Raw genomic sequence first — 17292 nt, 5'->3', positions numbered from 1 at the left:
AGATGACCTAGACTGTGGATTATCTCCAGACTTGTTGAGGATGGTAGAACAGGAAGAGAAACAAATCCTACCTCACAAGGAGTCAATAGAAATTGTGAGATTGGAGGAGGGAAAAGAGGTGAATATTGGAACTGACATTACCACAGAGACGAGGTGAGACCTCATTGAATTACTCCAGAAATTCAAAGATGTCTTCGCATGGTCATACCAGGATATGCCGGGATTAAGCACTGGCATCGTAGTGCATCGCCTTCCTATAAGAGAGGATTGCAAGCCAGTTCAGCAGAAAGTTCAGAGGATGAAGCCTGATATTGTGCTAAAAATAAAAGAGGAAGTCAAAAAGTAATTTGATGTTGGGTTCTTACAGGCGATCGAGTACTCTGAATGGATAGCCAATATTGTCTCAGTCTCATTGCCTCATGTTGCACTTTGGTGGATAATACAGCAGGCTACTCTCTGTTTTCCTTTATGGACGGGTTCTCTGGATACAATCAAATCAAGATGCATCCTGAAGACATGGGAAAGACCACATTCATCACCTTGTGGGTTACGTTTTGTTATAAGGTGATGCCATTTGGTTTAACGAATGCTGGGACAACATATCAAAGAGCCATGGTAGCCTTGTTCCATGACATGATGCACAAAGAAATTGAGGTTTACGTTGACGATATGATTGCAAAATCCAAGACAGAAGAGGAACATATGCAGGTCCTGAAAAATTTGTTCTTAAGACTAAGAAAGTTCCAGCTCAAGCTTAACCCAACGAAATGCACTTTCGGAGCTAGGTCAGGAAAACTATTGGGTTTTATAGTCAGTGAAAAAAGGAATCGAGATCGACCCAGATAAGGTCAAGGCGATACGAGATTTACCTCCGTCACGGACTCAAAAGGAAGTTCGAAGTTTCTTAGGGAGATTAAATTACATTGCTCGGTTCATTTCACAACTAATTGAGAAATGTGACCCCATATTCCGTCTTTTAAAGAAACATAATCCAGGTGAATGGGACGAAGAATGCCAGGAAGCTTTTAACATGGTAAAACAGTACTTGTCCAATACCCAATACTATTACCACCTAGCCCCGATAGGCCGTTGATACTGTATTTGACAGTGTTTGACAATTCCATGGGATGTGTGCTAGGCCAACATGATGAGACAGGAAGGAAAGAAAGGGCGATATACTATCTCAGTAAAAAATTCACTGATTGTGAAATGAGATACTCGCCTATTGAGAAATTGTGTTGTGCTTTGGTCTGGACGACTCGGAGACTGAGGCAGTATATGTTGTACCACACAACTTGGTTGATTTCAAAATTAGACCCTTTAAAGTATATGATAGAGGCGACTGCTTTGAATGGGAGGATAACCAGATAGAAGAATTTGCTTTCCAAATTTGACATAGTCTATATAAGTCAGAAGGCCGTGAAAGGGAGTGCAATAGCTAACTTTCTAGCTAGTAGAGCATTGGAAGATTACGAGCCCTTGAATTTTGATTTCCCGAACAAAGACTTGATGTATGTAGCAGTCACAGAAGAAGATTCCCAAGTAGGTCACATTTGGAAGCTAAACTTTGATGGGGCCTCAAACGCCGTGGGCAATGGAATTGGGGTAGTCTTAGTATCCCCAAATGGAGATCATTATCCTTTTACTTGCAAATTGAATTTTGATTGCACAAATAACATGGCAGAATATGAAGCGTGCATCATGGGTATTCGCGCGGCTATAGAGCTTGAAATCAAAGTGCTAGAGGTATATGGAGATTTTGCATTGGTAATATACCAACTCAAAGGTGAATGGGAAACGAGAGATCTCAAATTAATCAGTTATCGAAAGCTGGTTCTCGAATTGATTGAAGAGTTTGATGACATTACTTTCTGCTATCTTCTACAGGATGAAAACCAAATGGCTGACGCGTTGGCTACTCTAGCCTCCATGATTAAAGTAAACAGACAAGAGGACATGAAACCTATCTGGATGAGCATCTATGAAACCCCAGCTCATTGTTGCAATATCAAGGAAGGGGAAAAGGATGACAGCCATTGGTATCAAGATATATTACGATATGTGAAGAATCGTGAATATCCTGACCAGGCAGCTGAGAATGATAAGAGGACTCTAAGAAGACTAGCCATTGATTATCTCTTAGATTGAGAGATCTTATATAAAAGAGGGAAGGATCAGGTACTGTTAAGATGTATGGATGCTGCGGAGGCTAAAAAAGTTTTGGAGGAAGTCTATGAGGGTATTTGCGGAATGCATGCTAGTGGTTTCACAATGGGTAGACAGATTATGAGATTCGGGTACTACTGGTCCACTATAGAAGAGGATTGCATCAATTATGCCAAGAAGTGCCATAAATGCCAAATTTATGGTGATAAAGTGCATGCACCTCCTTCGCCTCTTTATGTTATGACTTCTCCATGGCCTTTCTCTATGTGGGGTATGGATGTCATTGGGCTAATATCACCACAGGCTTCTAATGGACATCGTTTCATCTTTGTGGTTATCGATTACTTCACTAAGTGGGTGGAAGCTGCTTCATATGCTAATGTCACAAAGTCAGCGGTCAGTAAGTTCTTGAAAAAGGAGATTATATGCCGATATAGAATGCCCGAAAGAATCATATCTAACAATGAGTTGAATTTGAACAACAACTCAATAGCGGAGGTCTGCAGTCAATTTAAGATTAAGCACCATAATTCGTCGCCATATCACCCAAAAATGAATGGTGCAGTGGAAGCTGCCAATAAGAATATCAAGAAAATTATGGGGAAAATGGTTGAGACTTATAGAGACTGGCATGAAAAATTACCGTTTGCCTTTCTTGCTTATCGAACATCAATCAGGACTTCCATCGAGGCAACGCCTTTCTCCTTGGTTTATGGTATGGAGACAGTGTTACCTATTGAAGTTGAAATCCCTTCTATCCAGGTGTTGGCTGAACTAAAGTTAGATGAAGCAAAATGGGTCCAGTCTCAGTACGATCAGCTAAACTTAATAGAGGGAAAAAGGCTGAAAGCTATCCAACACGGTCAGATGTATCAGAGGTGAATGATGCGGGCCTACAACAAAAAGGTTCGTCCAAAAGAATTCCGCGAGGGGGAAGTGGATTTTAGAGGGAAGTGGATGCCAAATTGGGAAGGTCCATATGTTGTAAAGAAGGATTTTTCCAGATGAGCTCTAATCTTGAGCGAGATGGATGGGAAAAACTTGCCAAACCCTATAAACTCAGATGCAATTAAGAGGTACGTTACCTAAAAGGAGAAGGGCTCAAGATGAAAACCCGCAAAGGGCGCTTTGAGTCCTTAAAATAAAAAAAAGAAAAGGAGCGGCTAAGGTAAAAACCCGCAAGGGGCGCCTTGAGACCAAAGGGGATTTGAGTTGAAAACCCGAAAAGGGAGGCTCAGATTTTGCTCAAGATGAGACATGAGGTGATCACAGTAACTCAAAATTTTGATTGGGGCATGTGGTGGTTTTACTATGCCTAAATTAACAAGAAAGGGGTATGCGACATTTGGGGATTCGACAGAGTACTGTAGATCTCCTAAACACATGTCTTCAGAAAGTCTGTACAGGGAAGCTCAGGCTGCGATATTTGGGGCACCTAGTCTTTTTACTATTTATATTGAACTTGTTGTCCTTGGAATACCTTATTCTTTGCTATTCTTGGAATACTTTATTCTTTTCAAGAAACTTGTTCTCAATTAGTTTTTTATATATATACATACTTCTCGATAATTTATTCACTTTGAGCTATCCTATTCTTATCCAGTGTTATAATCTTTTGCAAGCATGTTGCATTAGAATAATGATTAATGGACTAATAAAATTTTCACAAAGGAAGTTTTGCATATTACTCTAGAAGTTTCTAAATAATACAGTAATCTGAAACAGAACTATTGTTTAGAATACACCAAGCTTAATGTTGAAATATCTAAGAGGGGAAGTTTAAATTGAGACTATCCCTTCAGATTTTGTTGAGAAAAATGACAAGATGTCATGTTGGTGATAAAGCATCAATCACCAAGTAGTAAAAGGGGTTTCCTTGGAGAAGAGAATCATTCATTTGTGTATAGGTGTGGTGTAAAGGGCCAAAGAGTTTCACATTCCATATCCTTGGATCGCGATAGGAGGAGATTGAGGAAAACCAAATTTTTCTACCATTAGGGTTACTGTGGGGGAAGGATGATACCAATTTTGTGTCCTAGTGGATTGAACTTTGAAGTTTATAGTGGGGCAATCTGATTAAGTTGTGTTTTGGATGCTGGCCAAGTAAGAAGGTGTTATAGCACGTCAGTGATAAGACCTTAATAACTTTAAGCAATGACAACATAAGCGATAAAGAAGGATCATTCTAAAAAATGTCATTTTGTATTCGTGCAAACATCATTCATACATGTCTAGTTAGGATTATTTGATTCACTTTGATTATGACATCCTAATCATTAGGCATAATTAGGTTCATAAAATAGATAATACAGGTCATGTTCCCCAGAGAACAAATTAGCGAAGATAGCAGATCCTATCTCCCTAAGAAGTAGTTGAGCAGATCGAAGACGACAAATCTTATCTTCCCAAGGTAATAGAGAAGCAGATTTAAGCCACTAAATCTTCCTGAGCAGTAGTGGAGTAGGTTGAAGAATGTAGATCTGGTCTCCCTAAGCAGTAGCGGAGCAGATCGAAGATAGTTAATCTTATCTTCTTAAGGTAGTAGGGAAGCAGATTTAAACCACTAATCCTATCTTCCTGAGCAGCAGCGGAGTAGGTTAAATAATGTAGATCTTGTCTCCCTAAGCAGTAGTGGAGTAGATCAAAACAAAAAATGGCGAATCTTATCTTCCCAAGGTAGTAGGGAAGCAGATTTAAGCCACCAATCCTATTTCCCTGAGCAGGAGTGGAGTAGGTTGAAGATTGCAGATCATGTTTCCTTGAGCAGTAGTGGAGCAGATCAAAGACGACGAATCTTATCTTCCCAAGGTAGTAGGGAAGAAGATTTAGGTCACTAGCCTTATCTCTCTGAGCAGCAATGGAGTAGGTTAAACATTACAGATTCTATCTCCCTAAGTTGCAGTGGAATAGATTGAAGCTACAACAGCGAATCGAAATTCCCCCACATCACAGTCGAGCAGATTAAAAGTTTTGAGTCACCAATCCTATCTCCCCGACGTTGCGATGGAGTGGATCAAGACACCAATTCCTATACCTCTGAAGATGCAGTAGGATGGAATGTGGCGGCTTGAAGAAGAAGAGCAACAAGATCCAGCGTGACCGGGCAAAAATAAAAATTGGTCATTTTTAAAGTCTTTGCTCTGTTCCTGTTACACGACAACGAGCAAAGAGGGGCAGCTGTAATAGGCCAATTTTGGCCCAATCCCAATTAAAATAAAAACCCAAAAATAAAAATAAATAGTAGTCCAAATAACAATTACAAAATAGGCCCATTACCCATTGCAAACCCTAGCCCAAAATAGCCTAAACCTAAAACAAAGAAACCCTAAGCAAAGAAAATCAGCAGCCGCCGCCTCCAACTCCAGTCGCCGCACGTCTCGAAGCCAGCCTCCGCGCACGTTGCCTCTTCGCACGAGCCGCCACGTGTGTACCTGCAAAATGGACTAGGAGAGTCCAACAACAACTCAAACAATGTAAAAAATAGAGAAAAAATAGGAAATTTTGGGCTATATAAATACCCAAATCTTTGTATATTTTACACACACACGAATGAATCAAAAGAAATTGGAAAGAAATCAGTTCAAATATCGGGCATTCTCAAAGGTGTTTATTCTATTTTTTTCGGCTTATTTATTATCTACTTTTTTTCCCTTTTTTTAAATAAATTGAAAATACAAAGGGTAAAAATCGTACCTTTATGGCGGAAGAGGTGCCGATTCCGATAAAAATCGGTGTTTTTTAAGGCCGGGAGTTGAAAAAACAAAAAAATATTTTTGGAAATTTTTCGGCCATCGCGGACGGCGGCTGCCACGGTGGTCCGGCACCGGAGCCAAGGCAGGATTCTGGAAAAGTTTGAAAGGTTGAAAGGGAGTTGAGAGAAAAGGGAGAGTTTTTTTCTTTTAAAATAGGCTTGCAAATATTTTTTTAAGATTTGTTTTTACTTATATAGAACCCCAAAACGATTTTTTTTTAAGATTTGTTTTTACTTATATAGACACCCCAAAACGACGTCGTTTTGGGGTTGGCTTCTGATGCCCAAAACGACGTCGTTTCACCCCTTAACCCGCGCGGTGACCCGACCCGGGGGAAGGATCTGCGTGTTTCACTTTGATGGTCTATTTACGCATTAGGCCCCTCTGTATTTTTCAGTTGTTTCAATTCAGTCCTTTTTATTTTTTTATTTGTTTTTAATTTATACTTATAATTTTACTTCAGTTTCAATTTGACCCTAGCAAATGGCATTTCAAAGGATGGGGGATGTTTCCCCGATGGGTCCTTATAAATTATTTGCACCTTTCAATTGGGCCCTTTCCTTCATTTTTACTTACAATTTTTACCCCGATTTTTTATTAAACTTCAATTTTGCCCTTTTGCACTTTTTTTTTATAATTTCAGCCCCTATCTCATTTTAAATATCTTTTATTTCAAGGACAATCTAGTTTTTTTTTTTGTCTCTGTGGTGTTTTTAATTTCATTTTGTGTTTTGTTTATTTTTATTTACTTTTTTTTCACATTTCATTGTGATTTTTTATTTTGTTCTATTTTATTTTTATTCTTGAACTTCATTATTACTATTACTATTATTAATATTAATATTATTACTATTGTTATTATATTTCTTATAAAAATTATCTAACCTTTTTGTATGCATAATTTTATTCTATTTATATCAACATCATATATTATTATTTTATCTTATAATGCATTATTTTAATTCTTTTAAAATCCGTATAATGCATATATTTTGATGTTTTTATTTTGTAGTATATGTTTCTTTAAAAATTCATTATATATATTTTTATGTTTTAAAGACTTATATGAAAGTTTTTATATAATATTATTTTATATATACATGTACAATTTATATTAAAATACTTTTATTCTTTAGATATATTACTGATTTGTTTAAACTACTGAAATTATTTTATACGAGAGTTTTCAAAATATTTGGCGTTCGAAATTCTCGAGAAGATTGTGCCCTAACTTACTGGGCTTTAGTTTTTTTCGTTGAATTTAAATAGCCGAATATCTTTTTTCAATAAATTTGTAAAAGTTTCAAGATTTAAATTTACTCTCGAGAATTCAAAAGGTTGTGTCCTAACTCACTGGATGTGACATTTTGTTATCTCGAGACGAGTTTTTTAAAACAAAAGTAAATTATTCATTCGACCTTAAGACATTAAATAATTAATGTCGTACCAATTTTGGGCGTTACGAGGGTACTAATCCTTCCTTGTACGTAACTGACTCCCGAGCCCTTTTTTTAAAACTCGTAGACCAAAATCGTTTTCAGGTGATCCAATCACACCTCAATAAAGGATTGGTGACGACTCCAATTTTCATTTTTTAAGTCAAAACAATTTTTTTTTTATTTTCAAAAAGAGGTTTCGACACAGACAATAAGCATTTCCCCATTATCTTTAATTTTAACAAAAAGGATATACTCATATTATAACACCCTTAACCTGTCTTCGTCGTCAGATTAGGGTTATGGAGCATTACCGTACGATAAAAAACATTTAACATCATAATATTTAAATAAATTAAATATGTTATAATCCATTTAATCACATGCATTTTGTCCTTAAATCGAACCCTTGAGGCTTTAAAAATAGCTTTTTGGCAATTCGGGAATAATTTGAAACAAATTGGAAAGTTTAGAAAAAGTATCAAAAATTCAAAACAGGGGATACACAGCCATGTGGAATCACCCCAAGCAGTGTAACTTTCGAATAAGGGACACGCGGCCGTGTCCCAGCCTGTGTCCTCACCCGTGTAACGCTCTAAGTAGGGTGACACGGTCGTGTCACACGCCCTTGTGCCAGGTCATGTAACTCTTTGAGTTGCCCCACACGCCCGTGTGTCAGGTCGTGCAAGTCACTAACTTGTACCCTAAAAAAATATCAGATGACACACGATCATATCGCCAGGCGGTGTGCCACACATGGCTGAGTCACACGCTAGTATCTTAGGTCGTGTGAACCTAAAATTTACCTAAAATCAAACCATTTCACAACCATTTCATGCATAACTCACCATACCATTTGTGCACACTTTCAACTGACTTAAACATCATTCAAAAACACATACTTGCAAACTCAAACAACCTAAATCACCTAACTAATATGTCATTCAAAGGCACCATAATTACATTCAAACACCATTTACCAAAACATGTCAACATTACCAAATTCCATGCATAAAGACTAATTCCATTATGTGCTTAACCACAACATAAATACCTAATTCAAACATCTACCAAATCATACCACATTTATCACTTTCAAGCCATTACAAGCATACCATAACACCATACATTTCAATTACCCTAAAGTAGTCAACAAGACTTTACTTAACAAGCTTTATAATTTCATAAACTAACATCATCTTTAAAGACCTAGGCATACTAAATCAATCATTTTATATCCATAAACCATCAACAAAAGGCTTATACATGTTAACATTGCCATTTCCATACATGATAACCTAATTCAAGTATTAACTAAAACATGTCGCAAGTAACCATTTTCAAGCCATCATTGTAATACCCCCTACCCATATTCGTCGTCGAAATAGGGTATGAGGCATTACCAGGTTTTACCGAATTAATTTTCCATTATTACAAGTTAAATACTATTGATTTATCGAAACATGTCATGACGTCCCTTGGATGGGCGTCCGAAGCCCAAAACATACATCGGGACCAACCAGGATTAAATCGAAACCATAAGAAATTTTTAGCAAAATCCCAAATTTTTTTAACTCAATATAACCCCTTTATAAATATCTACTCTTCCCTATAACTTTAAACCTAGACCAATCCAACACAACCAATCCATTTCAACATATTTTCAAGATAGATTTAACGCATTCATAAGATAACCTCATCACATACCAAAACCAAAATTTGTTAGCCATACCAATGGCTAACCATACATTCATTTCACATTAACATTTACTTTACTAGCTTATTCATGCCATTGATTTCCAAAATAAAGTTTCTTTATATACCGAGATCTTGAGGTTGATAGTGTGATGCGTCCCTGACCAAATCTGACCTCCGAGCTCTTAACACTACAAAACAGGGGAAAAGAAAACAGGGTAAGCACTTTATGCTTAGTAAGCTCATGTAACAAGAATTATACTTACCTAACATTTTCAATACAATGCAATAAACATTCATACATCCATTCAATACATTATTCCCCTAACATGCACAAACTCAACATTTAAGTTAGTTCAATAATTCCATGTATTAATAATATATATCACGATTTATGAGCTCATCAATACCATGATTTTCATTCCCTTGTTATTTTTCCATATTTATCCCGTTGAACTTCTCAGAATTTCGATGGATTTTCAGGGGTACACTTTAGTGCACAAATTCGGGTCCGTCAATTCATATTCATGTGCGCACATTTTCATTTTAGAGAGCACACTCCCGCGAACCTCATCCTTACAATGGATTACTGTCGAGCTAAATCCTCAGAATATAAACTCATAAAGTATTGTCGGGATTACCAGTCCAGGCTAAATCCCCTGCAACGACAATTACTCTAATGAGCTTGGATATGAATTATCAGTCTAGGCTAAATTCAGACCCTAATTCGGATTACTCGTCCGGGCTAAATCCATTTTCCACATATTCTTCGGGAGGGCTATATTAGAATAGGATCACCCATCCGAACTAGATCCATTTTATCGTCAATTCCTTTTCAGAGATCCATCGAATTTCCCTTCTATTCAACTGGGATTTCTTCCCCTTTTTATCAAATATATTAATGTTTCATCAATTTTCATATAATGAACATTCAAATCATATTCACATAAATAACAAACATTTCAAGCATTTAAGAATATAATTCAAGTTACACGAACTTACCTCGATACTTGTTCGTAAACAAAAAATCTAGTAATCTCGAACTTTTTCTTTCCCTCGATCTAGCTTCGTATTTGAATTTTCTGGATTTGGTGCAAAAATTATGAATTACCAGCTTGAATAAACCCCTAGGACATTTTTTGACTGAGGATAATGAAGAAAATATGAAGAGAATTCTAGATATTCCAATTTGGTCCCATTTTTATTTTAGTAAAATTTGTTATTTTCCCATTTTACCCTTATTTCACCAATTCTCCTTATTTTTCTCAGCTTATGCTGCCCAAAATATCTCCTTTTGGGCTTATTTGCAATTTATGTCCCTCTCTATTTAACAATTGAGCTATTTAATCCTTCTAGTAATTTTTACACCTTTTTCAATTTAGTCCTTTTCACTTAATTGACTACCCAAACATTAAAATTTTCTAACGAAATTTTAATACCATATTACTAACACTTCATAAATATTTATAAAAATATTTTCAACTGAGTTTTACGAGATCGAGGTCTCGATACCTTGTTTTTACCCAATTTCTTCAATAATTTCTTTTTCTAACTAACCACTAAATCGGTAAAATTCTTCTATCTATATTTTCATACGATTTTCCTATCATATCAATATTCATGCAAAAATATTAAAATAAATTTCTCTTTAAATCGGATTTGTGGTTACGAAACTACTGTTCCGATAATCTTGAATTTAGGCCATTACAACTCTCCCCCCTTTAAGGATTTTCGTCCTCGAAAATCTTATGAGTAAACAAGTTCGGGTATTGTTTCCTCATTGCCTCCTCGGTTCCTATGTCGCTTCCTCAATCCCGTGCTTTTGCCATAATACTTTCATCAAATTTATCTTTTTATTTCTAAGCTCCTTTATTTCCCATGCTAATATCTTGACCGATTCTTCACTGTAAATCATATCCGGTTGAATCTCCACTTCTGTCGAAGAAATAACATGTGAAGGATCTGATCGATACCGTTGTAGTATAGACACATGAAAAACATTATGAATTCTATCGAGTTCCAGTGGTAATGCCAATCGATAAGTGACCGGTCCAATTCTTTCTATGGTTTCATACGGCCCGATAAATCTTGGACTCAATTTACCCTTTCGACCGAACCAGAGAACTTTCTTCCAAGGAGACACTTTTAAGAATACCTTATCACCCACCTGAAATTCAATCTCTTTTCGTTTAAGATCAGTGAATGACTTTTGACGATCGGAAGCTGCTGTTAGACTATCTCGAATCACCTTGACTTTTTCTTCTGTTTTTCGGATCAAATTAACCCCATGTACCTTCTTTTCACTAAGCTTTGTCCAATATAATGGTGTTCTACATTTTCTACCATACAAAGCTTCATATGGAGCCATTTTAATACTGGACTAATAATAGTTATTGTAAGCAAATTCAATCAAAGGTAGATACTTCTCCCAATTATCTTCAAACTCTAATATACAACATCAGAGCATATCTTCCAGTACCTGAATTACACGCTCAGATTGGCCATCTGTCTGAGGATGAAATGCAGTACTGAAATGCAATTGAGTACCTAAGGCTTCTTGCAATTTGTCCCAGAAATGAGATGTAAAACGGGAATCTCTATCTGAGATAATGGAGATTGGCACTCCATGTAGCCTGACAATCTCAGATTTATACAGTTCAGCCAATTTATCTAGAGAATAATCCATACGTACCGGGATAAAATGTGCTGATTTTTTTAATCGATCAATGATCACCCAAATGGCATCTTTCTTCTTCGGTGACAATGGTAATCCCGACACAAAATCTATAGTAATTCTTTCCCATTTCCATTCCGGTATAGTAATTGGCTGGAGTAATTCCGAAGGTACCTGATGTTCTACTTTGACCAATTGACATATCAGACATCTACAAACTCAGAAATATCACGTTTCATACCTGGCCACCAGTACATCTTCTTCAAATCATTATACATTTTATTACCTCCCGGATGTACGGACATAATACCATTGTACGCCTCGTGTAAAACCATTTGTACAAGCTCTGAATTCTTTGGTACACATACTCAGCCTCTGAATAATAAACAACCATTAGTCCCAATCTGAAATTCTGAATCATTACCTGACTCACATTGCACCCGTTTAGCCTATAGCTTCTCATCATTTTTCTGAGCTTTATATATTTGTTGTAGAAATGTCGATTTAACTCTCAACTCAGCTATGACTGAACCATCACCAACCAAAGACAATCGGGCATTCATAGCTCATAAAGCAAACAGAGATTTTCGACTTAAAGCATCAACAACAACATTAGCCATACCCGAATGGTAATCAATAATCAAATCATAGTCCTTTATCAATTCAAGCCACCTACGCTATCTCAAATTCAGATCTTTCTGTGTCATCAGATATTTCAGACTTTTATGATCAGTATAAATATGACATTTCTCACCATACAAGTAATGCCGCCATATTTTTAATGCAAATACAATAGCAACTAATTCAAGATCATGCACGGGTAATTTCTTTCATGTGTCTTAAGTTGTCTCGAAGCATAGGCTATAACTTTACCTTCTTGCATCAAGACACAACCTAAACCATTTAATGATGCATCACTATAAATAATAAATTCTTTACCCGGTTCAGGTTGTACCAACACAGGTGCTTTCGTTAACAAATCTTTTAATCGGTCGAAACTCTGCTGGCATTCATCAGTCCACTCGAATTTAACATCTTTCTGTAATAAATGGGTCATCGAAGAAGCTATCATAGAGAATCCCTGCACAAATCTCCGATAATAACCAGCTAAACCCAAGAAACTTCTAACTTCAGATACATTTTTCGGTGGGCTCCAATTGACAATAGCTGAGATTTTACACGGATCTACCCTAATGTCTTCTACAGATACAATATGTCCAAGAAAACCCACTTCTCGAAGCCAAAATTCACATTTACTGAATTTAGCATATAGCTGCTTCTCTCGCAGAATTTGCAACACCATTCTCAAATGTTCTGCATGCTCATTTTCATCTCGGCAATAGACCAAGATATCATCAATAAAAACTACCACGAACTTGTGTAAGTACGGTCTGAATATCTGATTCATCAAGTCCATAAATACTGCAGGTGCATTAGTCATCCCAAACGGCATAATAAGAAACTCATAATGCCCGTACCTGGTTCTGAAAGCTGGTTTCGGTACATCTGGCACCCTTCAATTGGTCAAACAGATCGTTAATCCGAGGAAATGGATACTTATTCTTTATAGTGATTTTATTGAGCTGTCAGTAATCAATACATAATCTTAAGGACCTGTCCTTCTTTTTCACAAACAGAACTGGAGCACCCCAAGGTGAATGACTTGGTCGAACAAAACCCCTGTCAACAAGTTCTTGCAACTGTGTCTTTAACTCATTTAATTCCGTAGGAGCCATACGATACGGAGCTATAGAGATTGGAGTAGTTCTCGAAATTAGATCTATAGAAAATTCCACTTCTCTTTCTAGTGGCAACCCCAGTAATTCCTCTAGAAACACATCAAAAAATTCACATACAACTGGCACTGCCTGTATCTTTGACTCAGATACCTTAGTGTCTAACACATATGCCAAATAAGCATCATACCCTTTTCTGACACACTTCTGAGCTGTCATAACCGAAGTTACATTAGAGAATTCCTCTGTCTGATCAGATTTAACCCGAAGTAATTCTCTATTCTGACATTTCAGAATGATATATTTCTGTTTACAGTTTACTACTGCATCATGCTAAGTTAGCCAATCCATACCCAATATCACATCGAACTCATCAAAAGACAATAACATCAAGTCAACCGGAAAATAAATACAGTTTACCATCAGTGGAAAATTTTTACAAACTTTATCCACCATCATAAACTAGCCCAGGGGGCTCGAGACTTTAACCACAAATTCAGTAGGTTCAACAGATAAATTTTTAACAAATACTAATTTTGTGCATATGTATGAATGTGTAGAACCAGGATCAATCAATGTAATAATATCAGTATCAAGTAAAGAAAATGTACCAGTAATAACATCGGGTGCTGAGGCATCTTCTCTAGCACGGATGGCATATGTCCTAGCAGGTGCTCGTGCCTCAGCCCTGCCTACAGTATCTTCTGTAGCTCCTCGGCTACCACTGACATTAGCAGATGGTCGAGGTGGTCCACCCATCGAAACTGGATTACTCGGCTTCGATGTCTGTTCAGCTTCTTTTTCACCCATTTCTGGACAATCTCTGAGGAAATGATCGAAAGAACCACATGGTAACAAACCCCGCTCTTTAATCGACATTCACCAAAATGAGTTTTATTACAGTACTGGCATCTCGGCTTAGGGGTACCAACACTACCAACACTGGTCACTGATGGAGTGAAAGGTCTTGGATTAGTGCATTGAAAACCTCGCTCTCTACCCGAATACCAGTAGCTGAGGTAGAGCGATATTGGAATTTCTTCAATTTCTTTGAGGCAGAAAACTGGGATTTTTCCATCGATCTTTTACTAAAAATTCTAGCTTCCCTCTCAGCCTGTTTCTTTTCTTTGCTTGATTCTTCTGTTTTATAAGCTCGCTCTGCCAATGTAGCAAACTCTCGAATTTCAAGAATTCCGATCAGTAGCTTAATTTCTTCATTCAAACCTTCTTCGAATCATTTGCACATTTCGGCTTCTGATTGTATCAATTCTCGAGCATATTTACTCAATCGGACAAATTCTCTTTCATACTCAAATACTGATCTGTTACCCTGTTTCAGCTCAAGAAATTCTTTTCTTCCAATCGAGGAACCTCTGATTGATATATTTCTTTCTGAACTCAGTCTGAAAGAATTCCCATGTAATTTCTTCTTTCGGAACAACTGAAGCTTTAGTATTCCACCAATGGTAAGTTGTATCTTTTAGCAATGATACTGCACATTTCAAACACTCTTCTGGGGTGCAAGATAATTTTTCCAAAACCCGAGTAGTATTTTCTAACCAAAACTCAGCCCGTTCGAGATCATCATCAACTGCAGCTCTGAATTCTTCTACCCCATATTTTCTGATTTTATCAATCGAAGCTTTCCCTTTTTTGATAGATTCAGTACCTGTACCTTGTGAAATCTCGAGAACCGGTGGAGGAGGAGCTTGAGCTTGCTGCACTACAGGGTTAGTTCTTATATACTGAGTAAACCATTCATTCATCATTTGATAGAAGGTCATTTTAGCCTCTTCACTTTGGTCTCTTGTCTCGGACCTTCTACTACTAGTAGCTTCAACTTCTCTTTGTTCTGAAGCCAGAGCATGACTCCCAGCTTCCTCGGGTTAAGCTCGGTTAGTAGGTATTTACTATAAGAAAATCACATTTCAAATGGTCAGGAGATATCACACTATCAATAATAATTTAAATGACATGTATAGCTAATCCCGTATTTTCTATGTCGGTCCGAAAACCGGCTAAATCGTAGCTCTAATACCAACAAATGTAATACCCCATACCCGTATTCGTTGCCAGAATAGAGTATGAGGTATTACCATATATTAACGAATTAATTTTCCATTATTATGAGTTAAATACTATTCATTTATCGAAACATGTCATGACGTCCCTTGGATGGGCCTCCGAAGCCCAAAACATACATTGGGACCAAACCGGGATTAAATCGAAACGATAAGAATTTTTTTGCAAAATCTTAAATTTTTTTTTAAACTCAATATAACCCATTTATAAATATCTAATCTTCCTTGCAATTTTAAACTGAGACCAATCCAACACAACCAATCCATTTCAACATATTTTCAAGATAGATTTAACGTATTCATAAGATAACCTCATCACATACCAAAACCAAAATTTGTTAGCCATATCAATGGCTAACCATACATTCATTTCACATTAACATTTACTTTACCAGCTTATACATGCCATTGATTTCCAAAATAAAGTTTCTTTATATACCAAGATCTTGAGGTTGATAGTGTGATGCGTCTCTGACCAAATCCAACCTCCGAGCTCTTAACACTACAAAACAGGGGAAAAGGAAACAGGGTAAGCACTTTGTGCTTAGTAAGCTCATGTAACAAGAATTATACTTACCTAATATTTTCAATACAATGCAATAAACATTCATACATCCATTCAATACATTATTCCCCTAACATGCACAAACTCAACATTTAAGTTAGTTCAATAATTCTATGTATCAATAATATCTATATCACGATTTATGAGCTCATCAATACCATGATTTTCATTCCCTTGTTATTTTTCCATATTTATCCCGTTGAACTTCTCGAAATTTCGATGGATTTTCAGGGGTACACTTTAATGTACAAACCCGGGTCCGTCAATTCATATTCATGTGTGCACATTTTCATTTTAGAGAGCACACTCCCGCGAACCTCATCCTTATAGCAGGGTTACCCGTCCAGGCTAAATCCCTTGTAATATAAACTCATAGAGTATTGTCAGGATTACCAGTCCAGGCTAAATCCCTGCAACGACAATTACTCTAATGAGCTTGGATATGAATTATCAGTCTAGGCTAAATTCAGACCCTAATTCGGATTACCCGTCTGGGCTAAATCCATTTTCCACATATTCTCCGGGAGGGCTATATCAGAATAGGATCACCTGTCCAGACTAGATCTTTTTACCATCAATTCCTTTTCAGAGATCCATCGAATTTTCCTTCCATTCAACTGGGATTTCTTCCCCTTTTTATCAAATATATTAATGTTCCACCAATTTTCATATAATGAACATTCAAATCATATTCACATCAATAACAAACATTTCAAGCATTTAAGAATATAATTCAAGTTACACGAAATTACCTCGATACTTGTTCATAAACAAAAAAATCTACTAATCCCGAACTTTTTCTTTTCCTCGATCTAGCTTCGTATTTGAATTTTCTAGATGTGGTGTAAAAATTATGAAATACCAGCTTGAATAAATCCCTAGGACGTTTTTGACTGATGATAATGAAGAGAATATGAAGAGAATTCTAAATATTCCAATTTGGTCCCATTTTTATGTTAGTAAATTTTTTTATTTTCCCATTTTACCCTTATTTCACCAATTCTCCTGATTTTTCTCAGCTTATGCCGCCCAAAATATCTCCTTTTGGGCTTATTTGCAATTTATGTCCCTCTCTATTTAACAATTGAGCTATTTAATCATTCTAGTATGTTTTACACAATTTTCAATTTAGTCCTTTTCACTTAATTGACTACCCAAACATTAAAATTTTCTAACGAAATTTTAAT

The 17292-nt window shown here is 36.6% G+C and overlaps 1 protein-coding gene across 1 annotated transcript; it reads left to right on the top strand.

The window, feature by feature from the left end:
* Positions 1-1677: 1677 nt before the first annotated feature.
* Positions 1678-2148, top strand: LOC128034795 (uncharacterized). The gene has a single exon (XM_052623635.1). The coding sequence runs from the start codon at positions 1678-1680 to the stop codon at positions 2146-2148; it is 471 nt and encodes a 156-aa protein (XP_052479595.1).
* The last annotated feature ends 15144 nt before the right edge of the window (positions 2149-17292 follow it).

The sequence above is a fragment of the Gossypium raimondii genome, chromosome 11, assembly GCF_025698545.1.
Source record: "Gossypium raimondii isolate GPD5lz chromosome 11, ASM2569854v1, whole genome shotgun sequence".
Classification (NCBI taxonomy): Eukaryota; Viridiplantae; Streptophyta; class Magnoliopsida; order Malvales; family Malvaceae; genus Gossypium; species Gossypium raimondii.
This window is presented reverse-complemented; position numbering and strand designations above follow the sequence as displayed.